The sequence below is a fragment of the Rattus norvegicus genome, chromosome 19, assembly GCF_021556685.1.
Source record: "Rattus norvegicus strain SHRSP/BbbUtx chromosome 19, alternate assembly SHRSP_T2T, whole genome shotgun sequence".
NCBI classification, from domain to species: domain Eukaryota; kingdom Metazoa; phylum Chordata; class Mammalia; order Rodentia; family Muridae; genus Rattus; species Rattus norvegicus.
In genome coordinates, this window is record NC_141552.1 from 21987449 (window position 1) to 22003812 (window position 16364).

Below are 16364 nucleotides of genomic sequence, written 5' to 3' on the forward strand. Positions count from 1 at the left end.
CTAGAAATAAAAGGGGAAGCCCTTGGTCCTGCCAAGAGTGAACCCCCAATGAAGGGGCTTGTTGGGGGGAGGGTGGTAATGGGAGGAGGATGGGGAGGGGACACCCATAGAGAAGGGGAGGGGGGTTAGGGGGATGTTTGCCTGGAAACCCAGAAAGGTAATAACAATTGAAATGTAAATAAGAAATACCCAATTTAATAAAGATGGAGAAAAAAATAGAAAGAAAAGGCACACATTTAAAACAGAAGAATATGGACCCTAATTTTAAACCACAGCTCTGTCAATTAACTATACCTTTAAGGAAGCTCTGAAAAGCAGGCCAAACAATTAATATTTTCTCGGTTTAAGTAAATAATAATGTCCGTTTCTTGCTATTGTGGAGGGAATTAAATAGATAATATGTAATCATGGAAGTTTTGAAGTACCATCCATTTTTCTGTTCATTAAATCAATCTTACTCATTTCATTGATCAAATATGTATGTTTTCCGTTTCACAGTTATATGTATAATAAAACCAGTATAAAAACCTTCAGAATATTCAGTTATTATAGATATTTGTCATTTCTTACAGAGGGCAACTATGATTGACTACACCCAATTCTATAAAAAACAAAACTCAGGAAACCTGGCCCTTGGCAGCAATGAATCAAGAAATATCTCGGATGGTGGGGCATGAATTCTGCCAAGCAATGAACTCAGATAGGTGGGGTTGTGAGGAAGATGTATGGTTGAATAGCACACTAGATTCACGTTGTATCATCTTGATTCAATCGAAGGACAAAGAAGTGCAGTATCTCTGGTGGCTTTCTTCTAACCCCTTAAAAGGTTCACTGGGGTTTGACCTCAGTTCTTCATTCTTCTTGCAGGGGCAGCAACACTCAGGGAAGCTTGAGATTGCCATAGGCACAGTATTAGGCTAGAAATGCTGAGTAGGTGATACTAAGTTATTCAGATGGTGATACCCATTTCATTTGTTCTTAACGTGGACCTAAGGAAAGACAGATCAAGGTCCTTAGAATACAAAGATCATTTCCAGTTCTTTTCTACCTTTCCTGAATGAAAGACTGGTTGGCAGAGAATGGTAAAAATTCAAGAATTGGTAGATGATGCTTTGAATGGAGGGTGGGTTTCTGTGCTGGTTTTAGACAGGGTCTCAATTACCCCATCTTGTTCTCTACGTTGCTCGTCAGGTTCACTTTGAGCTCAAATAAAGCTGCTTCCACTTTCCAACAGGTCGTCTTACAAAGGGGCCTCCAAGGACTGTGAGGACAGCATTAGCCAATGAGAGCTGAGGTGTGTAACCCACAACTATAGCTTTATCTGAAAGACCCTCAGACAGAGGAGACTCTCGCTCCAGTCCTGAGGACAATCACCACCCCATGAACACACAGGACTCAGTCTTGATGTAAAAACAAGAGGTTTACTTTGGGATACCAATGCACTGGGGCTGGACACGGTCCTCACGCAGGAGGGATGTAAGGAGCCTCAAACAACAGAAATATACAGCTTAAAATGTCAGTTAAGATTACACAGTTTCCTTAGCTCAGCTAGTTCGTGCCAAGGATAACTAGGCAGATGTTTCTCGTCCTGGAATTCCTGGGATAAGGCCGTAACCACATCAATGCAGCTATTTCAGTATGAAGGACGTCTGACTTGATATATGTTTTCTTATCCTGGGGTTCCCAGGACAAGGACCAAGGATATCTGTCTTGGCAGGTGTTTCTCTTCTGGAGTTCCCAGGACAAGGCTATAGCTATGTCAGCCTATAGCACAGCTGCATTCAGTACCAAGGATATCTCACTTCTATAGTGGTCAGTCAGCTTCCCAGAGATGTTTCCTGTCTTCTAATTGCCCTGCAGTAAATATGTTCTGTACCCTCTGTTCTTATGGTCCGGCAGCTTCCTAGAGAGTGGGTGGGAATGTGCTTTCTGTACTTTCTGGTCTATTGTCTAATGTGTAGGGGCTAAGCGAGGGCCAGCTTAAAAGATTCTCATTCGTAAGAAATGGCTGTACTGATATCAAACGGGGATCTTTCATATCCACTTTCTTCCAAGTCTACCAGCCATCTCAGATTGTTGCTGTAATATGCCTGACAATCAAGGACATAGAAAAATAACTTTATACACAGCAAGGACATGGCAATCATATCCTGTGTTGTTATGTATGTTCTGGATGAGGTTGGTTAAAATGACAATATTGCACAAAGCTTTATATAGGACCCATCAAATTAAGGTTCACTATGCACTGTCATAGCTAAAATGGCCTGGTCAGAAGTGACCACTGGATCACTCTTCTGTAACTTCACATGAGAGGCTTGTGCTTTTTGTGTTTTTTTATTTTTGTGGTTTTTCTTATTTATTTATTTATTTATTTATTTATTTATTTATTTATTTATTTATTGTTTTATATGTTGTCAGGAAGATAGTTCAAGTCATGGATCTGCCCCCAAAATCTGAGCTTTGCTACCAATACTGTAAACAGTATTAGTGTATGCATTCAATAAAATAACTTGTTTTTTTTTTTAGTAGGATAGATGCGTTTGTGTTTTGTGGGGTGATCCATGAAACAGGAGTGAAGATGCTTGTTTCTTACTCTGTCCACTGAGTTATGTCTCTAGGCTTGTCCAACTCCTTTGGCTGTACCCCCCCCCCACACACACATTGCTGACTATTTTATTTTTCAGATGAAATCAGACGTTATAGCTTAGAGAGGCCTGTAAGCAATCCTGCTTTTGTAACTTAGGTGCAGAGAGGAGAGCCCCACACTCAGCCTGAGGGTGCATTCACTGGTGGATCCAATATTTCAGTTTCCTCTGCTAACAGATCACCACATTGTTGCCAGGACCATAATGAATGCAATTCTTTCTCCTAAGGAATCCGGTGGCAACTGTTAAATGTTAAGCACAAAGCTTCAGGTTGTACCTATAACACACACCCACATCGCAACCTATCCTACAGGCTATTTCTGGGTGTGATTTCATGCACCTGCACATGATGAGACAGGAGACCTCTTTGGCTACTTATAGGAACTGGTGTGATTTCTCAGTAATCTTTAATGGGTAATATTGCTGACTGAGGAGAATTTGAGGTAGGATGAAACATTTCTGTGCAGGGATTGGGGAGGAAGCACTCATTTAGATATATAGCAATGACTTAGGTTTTTCCAATCAAGCCTAGAGCCAAATTTGGCTTTGGAAGCATGTGGTGCTCAGTGGCTATGCCACAGGGAAGTCTCCTGAAAAGGGCACATCAGTCTTTGCTCAGTACAGGGAGAACATTAGCAGGGAGGCAAAGTCTGTTCTCCGTGACATCAGCCGGCCCTTCGTGGACATTCTATTGTCTCCTAGAGAGACCTTGGAATCCCTGTGATGTCACCAGTATCGTTGTGACAACCAATTCCCTACTTTTTCTCTTAGTGTCCAAAGGATATATCCACAGGCATGTTTGCCAGTCTTCTCAGGCGCTTTGGGAGAGTTGATGTTGATAGAGAAGAGTCTAGAGTGAAGCAAACGAAACCTAAAGGTAATGATGGACACAGGACATGGGGAATGTGGAGTAAGTTCTGGGCAGTGTATGTTGATCTTCCTCTCAGGGGTGAGTGTGGGGGCCTTCAGCTGGCCTTTATAGCAATGGGCCACAACCACTGGAACATCTCCACAGATATTGAATTCCATGATTATCACAATTCCTGAAAGTCAAGGTTTTCACATTATTAGTTTCTCCAAAACCACATGGAGGATATGGCAATGCCTATGCTATTATTGGGTGAACTTCTAGTCTTTACTTTTACAGTACATTCGGTATGTTAAATTGATATAATAACACCATAAGTAGTCATGGAGGGTATAACTTTTCTGAATTAAACAGGGCATCAATGTACTTCACTTTCATTGCTTCTTTAAATTCAGTGACTATCTGACAGTAGTAAGAGGGAGAGAACTGTGCTCCTGGCATGACCTTATATTCTTAGAACTCCTTTGACTACCTCTGGCTGACGGGGCCAATCTTACCTTCATATATTAGAGGTTCTGTGTGGCAGATATTTTTCTACAGTAGCCAAACTATATGGAGCAGGTAGAGAAAGAGCCTGTAACCTATTGGCACTTCTGGGGCATTTGTCATTTCAGTAGGGGGAATTAATAAATCTGTTGACCATGTCCTCCCCCTACATGACTTTTTAATGCAAAGTTATTGGACTAGAGTAACAGTGTAGGATATCTGAGTATCCCTGATCAATCAATTCATTGTGGATGCTGAATTGATGATCTGACTTCTGAAACCAGAGGGGTGAGGGTCCTGAAACCAGGTTGTTGCCTGCGTACCTGATAATAATCCTGGAGAAGGCATCTCTCTGGTACTTGTAAGCCTGTGTGGGCGGGCATAGGGAACACCTGGCTGCTTACATCTCTTGGTCTCTATATAGTAGTGGGGGAACTGTGATCCACTTAGGATGCCTCTTACACATAGACCAAACTCCTTGCAGTGACACTGGCTTCCAAGCATGTTCTCCTGTTTGGACCTCACTGTGGTCTGTGTATGCTCTATGCATTCACCCCATGCAGGTTCACTTGTGTTCTTCTACCTACAGCGGCCTGCAGACAGACGTCATCCCCTGAAAATGTCCTAAACAAGGTGCAGGCCAACGAGGAAGAGGAGAGGCTGAATAGAGAACTGGAGCTAACTACCAAGGAGAGAAATGAGCTGACAGATCGCCTCCTTTATGTGACAGGTGGATCCATGAGCAAGAGGTATGCATTGCTCCAAACAAACGACCTTGTTCTAAACCTCATCTCCCATAGAGAGGAGATTCAGAACCTGACCCTTACTGAGGAGTGAGATTGAAAATGGACTCTCTGATTCTGCCTGTTGAAAATCTGAACTTGCAATCTGAGTGAAGATTTCAGGGATAAAGTCACTGGAGCATGAGTTCCCAGTGTACAATTGGAAAGCCCTTGACAGGTGGTAGTTTTGCAAGGTTCTGGGTGCTGTGAGTTTGTGGAGAGTGTTTGTGCTTGCTAGGAAGGTGACTGAACGCTATCATCTCCTGGCAGCAGCCTTAGGTGACAGGTCCCACAGTGTTCATATCAATGCTTAAGTAGAAGGCCTGAGGCTCTGGCCTGCTCCTTCTTGTCTCTGTGCCTTACACTCTGAGACAGTAATGGTGCATGCATTTCTACTGATTCTCATTGTGCTCTTTCCATATTTGTCTCTCTTTCTCATACTCTGAGTCTGTTTACTTTTCTTTTCTTTTTCTTTCTTTTTTTTTTTTGGTTCTTTTTTTCGGAGCTGGAGACCTTACTTTTCTTTTCTTGTGGGTGTGCCCTAGCTTGTGTGTCTGTGTGTGCACAGCTCTGCATGCATATGCACAACCTTTATATGTTTCTCTATCCCTCCACCTTTGGAATTTAGGGGTCTGTTTTTTGACCTCAGGATTTACCTTTATAATAGTTTCATGGAGGTGTAAGTGCTTTATTTTGGAAGCCCCACTTTCAACAGCACAGTTCTTTGCCTGTGTAGTCACATTTGTCTATACATTTGTATGCCTTGGGCAGATTATAAGTTTGTGGCAATATCTGGTCTCATCTCCAGAATTATGTGTACTGTCTGCCTCTAGAATATTAGTTATTCGGCTTGTAGCATTCCACTTGTCAAAACAGGAAAAATGAAATCAGAGGTTTCTGGATGTGTGTGTGTGTGTGTGTGTGTGTGTGTGTGTGTGTGGTTGGGTAAGCTCTGTGGCCTAGGCTCTTGACAGCATAACAGGTTTGAATGCAGATCCAGCCCTCCTGATTGAAAAAAGTGAGCCAGGGAACCCTTTATCTGGGTGCTTAGCTTCTGTTGTCCTGGGCACACAATTCCAAGTTTCTGAAGCTGAAGAAGATCCAAATATGTAGAATTCAGAAAGTGTCCTTCCAGGGCTGGGGTAGTACAAGACATAGCCTGAGTTCATATAATCCTAAACCTCGATGTTCATTGGGTTCTATCTTCCTGGGGCCAGCCCCTACTTCAGGCCAAATCCATTTTATGAAAACTTGAAGATAAAGGAGAAAGAGTTCATGTCATTACTGCACAACTTAGACACAAAGAACATTGAACATCGTGAGAAATTTCAGGAGCTCAAGAAGGAGATTAACTTCTATCGGTAAGTACTGGTCAAAAGGGCCCATCACTTGTGGAATATCCATTGCTGCCTCTCTTTGTTCTGGACTGGAGAGCCTGCAGCTCTGGGTCCATGTCTTCTGCTGTTTAAATATCACTGTGCCGTGGGTCTTTTGGACTCAGTTTCAGTTCCATAAGAGACTGTGACTTCTCAGCACAGTGTCTATGCATCTTTAGAAGGCTCTGGATAGAACTATACTGATTCAGGCATCAGAGTGTTATTAGGCCGACCTGGGCCTCTGGGGTCATACCAGGTTTAACAAAGCTCAATGTGGGGACCACATGGTTAGCATGACCTCCCTTGGTTCTACTGTCCTCTTGTGGTTGTTTACTGCCTACTAATTGATGTTGCCCAGATGCATTGGGCTTTCATGGATAGTTGTAGATTCCTTGTTCTTTTGGAGAGACATGGACTGTTAGGTGCTTGGGTCACAGAAACAATTTATTCTTCCCTGGATTGGCCGTTTCCTGTTTGTGGAGCAGCCTTACATGTATGGAGATGTATTCTATGAAGTCTTTATGGGTATCTGGGTCCTGGTGGAGTTTGTGGGATTTGGCAGTTGGAATGGGAGGAAGAGGCTTCAGGATCTTACTATGCAGAGTGTGTTTCCAGCAACCTGCACAGCCGGCTCCTGATGGACCAGGCATGTATGAAGAAGAAGTTGGTCACATTGAAGCAGGAGAGCAAGGAGTTAGAGCGATATTTGTTTGAGTGGAACCCGAATGCTGAAGACGAACAGGAGAAGACCAGCAACCTCCAGACCCAGCAAAATTTGGTAGGAACAAGCAGCTGAGTCAGATTAACAATGTCTGATACCATTTGCCTATTGGATACATCTTTGCTTCCCCTATCATCTTTCTAATCTCCCCACACCCAATCAGTCACCCACCTCATGTGATAGAGTTATTCATTGCTCTGTCTATGCACAAGTATTCTGGGATGTTAACCACTTTTCAGAAACTGAATTATGGGCAAGTACACTTCTCTGCCCTTTTTGAAACTGCAGTCCAGAAATGGTGACAGAGGAATAACATATCACATGACTGCATCTCCCTGTCATAGATTGGATGCTATGAAGAGTTTTGAACGAGTTCTTGGTCGTGTGACAAAGGTCATACAGGGGTCATGTGATGGTTGGAAGCACCTTGTAGGGATAAGAACCAAGTGCAAATGGCAAATGAGTCCTGGTCATTGGCTTTGATCTCAGTATCATGTGGCCTTCTACTTTCTTCCTGCAACCCAGTTAGGTCTCTTCTCCTTTCCCCGTTCTTGGTTTTCACTGGTAGAAGTTTGAGGAGCAGCTTGTTCTCCCACAGTACTGTGAGAGTTGTTGGTGACTTTCCCCAGGCTGCAGAGATATCAGCAATGATTTCAGTGAAAAGATCAGTGCTGTCTGTCCAATGCAGCTGAAGGGACAGAAGGCAGCAACTTGACAGCTGGTATGCGTGTCCCCACCAAATCAGTGTCTTAATAGCTGCCTTCTCCTCCCAGGTCTCAGGAACTGCAGGAGACATGGCATAGGACAGATCCCAAGAAGACAGCCCCCTGAAGAGTGAGTTTCTCTGTCAGGAGTTCCCTGCTGACGACAATCCTCAACAGTCAAAGACTTTTTTGGGGAGAATAGTCTTCTTCTCAGTTAATTTCCTCATTGTATAGAGACCCTAAATTTATGTATCCGTATGCCAGCCTGTCTCATTGAGGTCTTTCTCCTCTCTCATACCGACAACACCATTTGAGAGACATCTGAGGGGACTGCCTTGACATCTCCCTAGAGGAGAAACAGCACTACAACTGTGTTTCTAAATGTTCATTAAGAAAATGCTGTTAAGAAATATTTTTGGTTATGATTTTCATTGAAGTTTTCTTTTTGTTATTTCATAGTTATATATTCTTGTTACTGTTTTTCATTTTTTATACCATTTTAGTTGTTCATTTTATGCCTGTTTTTTGTAAATTGTATTCCTTATGAATAAAAATTGATTTGTAACTCTTGACTCTTAAGACCATCTTATTCAAGGGTCCTTTCCCCTCTTGTAGACTTAGAACTGACAGCTGGATATGGATCTTTGCATGGTCCAGGCAGCATGAGTAAATAGGGAATTTAAAGCCACCAAGCTGTACACAGGGTGATAGTGTCTTTTGTGTGGATAATGTGACTTTTTTTATGGACACACACTTTATGATGTAATCACTGACATACTGTATCCATGCTGTCATGTGTTCTGCTCATCCTAATCTATATCAGTCTACAACACCCATTCCTTATTGACTGTTTGCCCAGATATTGAGTAACACACACTCATACCTGTAGAGCTGCAGAAAAAATGACAACTTTCACAAAGGAATATAGAATAATCCTAATCGAGAACCATGTGCCTCGGTTTTTCTTACAATACAGCATTAGTATTAAACCACAAAGATAATGACCATCAACGTCATTTTGGGAAATAGGTTTTTATAGGTGCTGTTTCATTTGATCATTCATATGCTGTGTTTTTTATTGTTGCTGATTATATTTATTTTTATCATGTAACTCAATGGATCTTTTTTTTTCAAATGTATGTCTGGGCCACTCCTGAGTGCATTTCCCTCATGATCCAAAAGAGGGAATAGCATTCCCCATTGTAGATGATTGTTAGGGTCCATGTGGTTCTTCTGAGAGAGCAGCAGATGCTCTAACCTGTGAGCCATCACCACAGCTCCTGTAGGTAGCTTTTGTCCTTCCAGGGCATGTGCTATACTAGATGGACGCCATCATCTCCCATTAAGGAGAGAGATCTCAGGAGATTTGTATGTACAGGTGGTTGAGGGGTGCCTGCTCAATGTGGTAGCCTGCTAGGCATCCACACCGGGCTCTGGTGCCTCCACTGCTCATTGTGCATTCAGCATCATCCTCCAGCATCACTCAGTTTCAATTCCAAACAGAGCTTTCACTTACTATCGATGATCATATAGATTATGCACATCTGATAAAATACAGAAGAGACTAGCCTCCTTCTACAGGCCAACTTGGCATAATGAATTCTTTTGATAGAAAGCAAGATAATTATCTTAATCTATGCAGTTTAGGGAGGTCCTCAAGAGCATCCATAGTGAATGCAGACTGCAGCTGTGACCACATGTTTCTTTTGCAGAGCAGGTCTGTGCAAGCCCAGAACTTAGGTGGGATAGTTCATGTTTCACCTTTTACATGGAAATCTGTGATCGTATTGAGAAAGTATATTTTCCACGTGACTCATTTACAATTTATGGAATTAAACTGACTTACTGAGAGTGGAGGTGACTCAGAGAGATAAAGTGCAGAAGACTTATCCAGTATGTCTGCAAACAGATGCTGTCTCATTAGGGCTTTTCAATGCTCAGCAGCTGGAGAAGCAAGGGAGAGGCATTGGTGACTGTCAAGCTTAGGTCCTCTAGTCATTATAAGCTGAGCATGACACAAAAAGGGTCATAGGTATCACACTAGAACCTAGTAACTAGATTTAACCAACCTATCACATTAATGCTGTGTTTGGTGGGATTTTTTGCCCTCTTAGGACCTGGAAGAGGCTTGGGGTTTTCTAATCCTACTCATAATTTATTAATCTTCCCAACACTATGGGCTTTGTTCTGTTAATGCTAACAGCGCCATCCAATACCTAGGATATTTTCTACTGACATGTGTGACGTGAGACAAAACAGTCCCTGTCATCCCTCACCTGAATAAACTTCCTTAGAGTTCAGTGTAGTTGGAGGGTCCTTCTTTCCTCTCCAAGATCGAGAAACATTTCCAGTCTTCAGACAAGTGTGTCAGCCATTGTCCAGTGACTGTCCTGAGATGTCCACATTGTCAGCTGAGTGTCGTCATCCAGCCTGCCCTGTAATTGTTGTAGATGATTAATGGGGTTCCAGCCCTAGGATTTCATTCAGTGCTACAGTACTTGCCAAACACACTCAAAGCCCTAGCTGCCACCCTAGTCCTGTGTGCTCTAGAGAAAGAAAATAAAGAACCACATTGTCTCTCAAGTTTCTCCTCCAATAGAAGGAGAATCTGCATCGGTCTTTTAAGTAACTCTAAGCCCCAACTTCCCCACTGCTCCCTGCATCGATTCCATTATTGGTGCATTTTCAGTAACGCTCACTTTATTTTTGGTGTGCAAAGAATTTGCACCATGTAAGTAAAGTGTGTGTGTGTGTGTTTGTGTGTGTGTGTTTTCATCCATGAACTCACTAAAAATTATTATCAAATGACCCAGAAGACCGTGGAGAAACCTGTCGATGTGCATGCAGAATTATGTTACTACCGTTCCATGGCACCTTGCAGGGAACACTGAAATAGTGGGCCGCTTTAATAGAGCCTAAAACCAGGCTATGCATGGTTTTCGGTGAGATTGTGATGTGCAACACCACAACAGAGATCAGCAGAAGCTTCATTTATTCCATGCTGCTGTTACCAAGAGGAGGCAAAACCTCATCCCATAGAGAGTCTGGTGGGATCTGATGAAGGGCAATAAACTCAGGGTTGAAAACAAGCCTTTAGAAACAAAGAGAAAAATGCAAAGTCAAGGAAAGCAAGAGCTGTCTTTTTCTTTTCTTCCTCTTTTTTTTTTTTTTGAGAAGATCCACAAGAGAGACAACCCCTTCCTCAAACTAACAATGCAGAAGAGAGACAATACATGAATTAAAAATCAGAAATGAAATGAGGGACATAAGAATAGAAACCGAGCAAATTCCAAAATCATTAGTTCTTACTCCCGAGGACTTTACGCCAGAACACTGGAATATTTATTCGATATTGTTGATTTTGTAGACAGATAACAATTACCAAAGTTAAATCCAGATCTGGGAAGGTATCTGAAAAATACCCCTAAGAAAATAGATACACTCATTAAAGGTTGCATACATTATATATTATATTGCTTTCTTTTTGCATGATTAAACCCCTTCAAGGACATTTAGCTATGTTATAGAAAGTGTTACATTTAAAACAAAAGGACAAAGAGAGAAATTGAGGAGTCACTGAGAGACACTTCCCAGACAGGATCAAGGAAAGACGGCTGAGAGATGCAAGCAGGGGCTGGAACGCTGCCCTTGAGAAGAAAATGTTTTTCTCACTTTACCTTACACTATGCTGTACTGTGTCTGTTTTTTGTGGAAGCGGCTCTCATGCTCTCTGGGTTATGACAAGTATATTGTGATGCTAGGAAGAGGGGTGATTTGCTATACAGATATTTTAAGGAGAAGCCTTTGCTTAGTCTCACTTCTTTGCCTAGTCTTGCCTCAGTCGTTCCTGGTATCATGGGAATAACGATCTTATTATATCTTGCCAAAAGGGAAAGTTAGGTAATCCATATTCATGCCTATATAAGGGTTAATAAACTTGCAGCTGCATGCAGTTGCATCTGCCTTTGCTCTGCATCCTCTGTGTCCTGGTTATTTGTGACCGTACCTGGGCCCCCAATGCACTAGATGTTGACAAGCTTCACCCTTCTCAGTGTCAGGTTTATTTTCTTTCTTTTTTGAAATCTATGATGTGGAGGCGTATTACAGCAACAATATGAAATAGCAGGCGGGCATGTATGAAAATTGCTGTGTTTAAGCTAGGTGTGGGGACAAGTCCTCAAAAGGAGCTGTTAAGATGGGAAACACATAATGCATTTGTTGCTGGAATTGAGTTGCCTCAGCTGTGTTGCTCTGCCTGCTCAGTGTCCATTCAACGTCACTCTGTTTCTACAGAGGAACTCAAGGTTTGCCCCAGCCGCCTGTGAGCTGTGATATGGGCAGAGAAAGGCCAGGACACAGGGGTGATTTCCCACTCCTCAGTTATGCTGAATTTTCCACTACTGTACTTGTATACACAAGTACAGTGTGGTCAGTTATTATAGATATTTGTCATTTCTTACAGAGGGCAACTATGATTGACTACACCCAATTCTATAAAAAACAAAACTCAGGAAACCTGGCCCTTGGCAGCAATGAATCAAGAAATATCTAGGATGGTGGGGCATGAATTCTGCCAAGCAATGAACTCAGATAGGTGGGGTTGTGAGGAAGATGTGTGGTTGAATAGCCCAATAGATTCACGTTGTATCATCTTGATTTAATCTAAGGACAAAGAAGTGCAGTATCTCTGATGGCTTTCTTCTAACCCCTTGAAAGGTTCACTGGGGTTTGACCTCAGTTCTTCATTCTTCTTGCTAGGGCAGCAACACTCAGGGAAGCTTGAGACTGCCATAGGCACAGTATTAGGCTAGAAATGCTGAGTAGGTGATACTAAGTTGTTCAGATGGTGATACCCATTTCATTTGTTCTTAACGTGGACCTAAGGAAAGACAGATCAAGGTCCTTAGAATAAAAAGATCATTTCCAGTTCTTTTCTACCTTTCCTGAATGAAAGACTGGTTGGCAGAGAATGGAAAATTCAAGAATTGGTAGATGATGCTTTGAATGAAGGGTGGGTTTCTGTGCTGGTTTTAGACAGGTTCTCAATTACCCCATCTTGTTCTCTACGTTGCTCGTCAGGTTCACTTTGAGCTCAAATAAAGCTGCTTCTACTTTCCAACAGGTAGTCTTACAAAGGGGCCTCCAAGGACTGTGAGGACAGCATTAGCCAATGAGAATTGAGGTGTGTAACCCACAACTATAGCTTTATCTGAAAGACCCTCAGACAGAGGAGACTCTCGCTCCAGTCCTGAGGACAATCACCACCCCATGAACACACAGGACTCAGTCTTGATGTAAAAACAAGAGGTTTACTTTGGGATACCAATGCACTGGGGCCCGACATGGTCCACACGCAGGAGGGATGTGAGGAGCCTCGAACAACAGAAATGTACAGCTTAAATAGTCAGTTAAGATTACACAATTTCATTACCTCAGGTATTTCGGTGCCAAGGTTAACTAGGCAGATGTTTCTCATCCTGGAATTCCTGGGATAAGGTCTTAACCACATCAATGCAGCTATTTCAGTATGAAGGACGTCTGACTTGATATATGTTTTCTTTTCCTGGGGTTCCCAGGACAAGGACCAAGGATATCTGTCTTGGCAGGTGTTTCTCTTCTGGAGTTCCCAGGACAAGGCTATAGCTATGTCAGCCTATAGCACAGCTGCATTCAGTACCAAGGACATCTCACTTCTATAGTGGTCAGTCAGCTTCCCAGAGATGTTTCCTGTCTTGTAATTGCCCTGCAGTAAATATGTTCTATACCCTCTGTTCTTATGGTCAGGCAGCTTCCTAGAGAGTGGGTGGGAATGTGCTTTCTGTACTTTCTGTTCTATTGTCTAATGTGTAGGGGCTAAGCGAGGGCCAGCTTAAAAGATTCTCATTCGTAAGAAATGGCTGTACTGATATCAAACGGGGATCTTTCATATCCACTTTCTTCCAAGTCTACCAGCCATCTCAGATTGTTGCTGTAATATGCCTGACAATCAAGGACACAGAAAAATAACTTGATACACAGCAAGGACATGGCAATCATATCCTGTGTCGTTATGTATGTTCTGGATGAGGTTTGTTAAAATGACAATATTGCACAAAGCTGTATATAGGACCCATCAAATTAAGGGTCACTATGCACTGTCATAGCTAAAATGGCCTGGTCAGAAGTGACCACTGGATCACTCTTCTGTAACTTCACATGAGAGGCTTGTGCTTTTTGTGTTTTTTATTTTTCTGTTTTTTTCTTATTTATTTATTTATTTATTTATTTATTTATTTATTTATTTATTTATTGTTTTATATGTTGTCAGGAAGATAGTTCAAGTCATGGATCTGCCCCCAAAATCTGAGCTTTGCTACTAATACTGTAAACAGTATTAGTGTATGCATTCAATAAAATAACTGTATTTTTTTTTTTAGTAGGATAGATGCGTTTGAGTTTTGTGGGGTAATCCATGAAACAGGAGTAAAGATGCTTGTTTCTTACTCTGTCCACTGAGTTATGTCTCTAGGCTTGTCCTACTCCTTTGGCTGCATCCCCCCCCCCCACATCTGCTGACTATTTTATTTTTCAGATGAAATCACACGTTATAGCTTAGAGAGGACTGTAAGCAATTCTACTTTGGTAACTTAAGTGCAAAGAGGAGAGCCCCACACTCAGCCTGAGGGTGCATTCACTGGTGGATCCAATATTTCAGTTTCCTCTGCTAACAGATCACCACATTGTTGCCAGGACCATAATGAATGCAATTCTTTCTCCTAAGGAATCTGGTGGCAACTGTCAAATGTTAAGCACAAAGCTTCAGGTTGTACCTATAACACACACCCACATTGCAACCTACCCTACAGGCTATTTCTGGGTGTGATTTCATGCACCTGCACATGATGAGACAGGAGACCTCTTTGGCTACTTATAGGAACTGGTGTGATTTCTCAGTAATCTTTAATGGGTAATATTGCTGACTGAGGAGAATTTGAGGTAGGATGAAACATTTCTGTGCAGGGATTGGGGAGGAAGCACTCATTTAGATACATAGCAATGACTTAGGTTTTTCCAATCAAGCCTAGAGCCAAATTTGGCTTTGGAAGCATGTGGTGCTCAGTGGCTATGCCACAAGGAAGTCCCCTGAAAAGGGTCCATCAGCTTTTGCTCAGTACAGGGAGAACATTAGCAAGGAGGCAAAGTCTGTTCTCCGTGACATCAGCCGTCCCTTCGTGGACATTCTATTGTCTCCTAGAGAGACCTTGGAATCCCTGTGATGTCACCAGTACCGTTGTGACAACCAATTCCCTACTTTTTCTCTTAGTGTCCAAAGGATATATCCACAGACATCTTTGCCCGTCTTTGTAGGCGCTTTGGGAGAGTTGATGTTGATAGAGAAGAGTCTAGAGTGAAGCAAACGAAACCTAAAGGTAATGATGGACACAGGACATGGGGAATGTGGAGTAAGTTCTGGGCAGTGTATGTTGAGCTTCCTGTCAGGGGTGTGTGTGGGGGTCTTCCGCTGGCCTTTTTAGTAATGGGCCACAACCACTGGAACATCTCCACAGATATTGAATTCCATGATTATCACAATTCCTGAAAGTCAAGGTTTTCACATCATTAGTTTCTCCATAACCACATGGAGGATATGGCAGTGCCTATGCTATTATTGGGTGAACTTCTAGTCTTTACTTTTACACTGCATTCGGTATGTTAAATTGATATAATAACACCATAAATAGTCGTGGAGGGTATAACTTTTCTGAATTAAACAGGGTATCAATGTACTTCACTTTCATTGCTTCTTTAAATTCAGTGACTATCTGACAGTAGTAAGAGGGAGAGAACTGTGCTCCTGGCCATGACCTTATATTCTTAGAACTCCTTTGACTACCTCTGGCTGACGGGGCCAATCTTACCTTCATATATTAGAGGTTCTGTGTGGCAGATATTTTTCTACAGTAGCCAACTATACGGAGCAGGTAAAGAAAGAGCTTGTAAACTATTGGCACTTCTGGGGCATTTGTCATTTCTGTAGGGGGAATTAATAAGTCTGTTGACCATGTCCTCCCCCTATATGACTTTTTAATGCAAAGTCATTGGACTAGAGTAACAGTGTAGGATATCTGAGTATCCCTGATCAATCAAGTCATTGTGGATGCTGAATTGATGATCTGACTTCTGAAACCAGGTTGTAGCCTGCGTACCTGATAATAATCCTGGAGAATGCATCTTTCTGGTACTTGTAAGCCTGTGTGGTTGGGCATAGGGAACACCTGGCTGCTCACATCTCTTGGTCTGTATATAGTAGTGGGGTAACTGTGATCCACTTAGGATGCCTCTTACACATAGACCAAACTCCTTGCAGTGACACTGGCTTCCAAGCATGTTCTCCTGTTTGGGCGACACTGTGGTCTGTGTATGCTCTATGCATTCGCCCCATGCGGGTTCACTTGTATTCTTCTACTTACAGAGGCCTGCAGACAGACGTCATCCCCTGAAAATGTCCAAAACAAGGTGCAGGCCAATGAGGAAGAGGAGAGGCTGAATAGAGAACTGGAGCTAACTACCAAGGAGAGAAATGAGCTGACAGATCGCCTCCTTTATGTGACAGGTGGATCCATGAGCAAGAGGTATGCATTGCTCCAAGAAAAGGACCTTGTTCTAAACCTCATCTCCCATAGAGAGGAGATGCAGAACCTGACCCTTACTGAGGAGTGAGTTTGGAAATGGACCCTCTGATTCCACCTGTTGAAAATCTGAACTTGTGATCTGAGTGAAGATTTCAGGGATAAAGTCACTT

General features: G+C 42.4%; 2 protein-coding genes across 11 annotated transcripts in view; one reads left to right on the forward strand and one right to left on the reverse strand.

Annotated features, from left to right (window-relative positions):
- LOC147999107 (uncharacterized) overlaps window positions 1–16364 on the reverse strand; it is a 924037-nt gene that overhangs the window by 19396 nt on the left and 888277 nt on the right. For 3 of the 4 annotated variants that reach the window (XM_087596179.1, XM_087596178.1, XM_087596180.1), the window contains exon 2: window positions 9859–10017. The gene's annotated coding sequence lies outside the window, so the exon portion shown is untranslated. Of the gene's footprint in view, window positions 1–9428; window positions 9527–9858; window positions 10018–16364 lie in introns of all 4 variants that reach the window. The other variant, XM_087596181.1, reaches the window with a different exon arrangement.
- LOC147999108 (disks large homolog 5-like) overlaps window positions 1–16364 on the forward strand; it is a 76459-nt gene that overhangs the window by 7796 nt on the left and 52299 nt on the right. The window contains exons 1-5 of one of the 7 annotated variants that reach the window (XM_087596161.1): window positions 3401–3522; window positions 4589–4748; window positions 5999–6142; window positions 6773–6935; window positions 7652–8145. The exons of 4 other annotated variants lie outside the window; for them this stretch is intronic. In XM_087596161.1, the coding sequence (XP_087452287.1) occupies window positions 3441–3522; window positions 4589–4748; window positions 5999–6142; window positions 6773–6935; window positions 7652–7681 (579 nt within the window). In that variant the 5' untranslated portion in view covers window positions 3401–3440 and the 3' untranslated portion in view covers window positions 7682–8145. Of the gene's footprint in view, window positions 1–3400; window positions 3523–4528; window positions 4749–5998; window positions 6143–6772; window positions 6936–7651; window positions 8146–14894; window positions 14992–16034; window positions 16195–16364 lie in introns of those variants that run through there. 2 more of the 7 variants (XM_087596169.1, XM_087596164.1) reach the window with 2 other exon arrangements.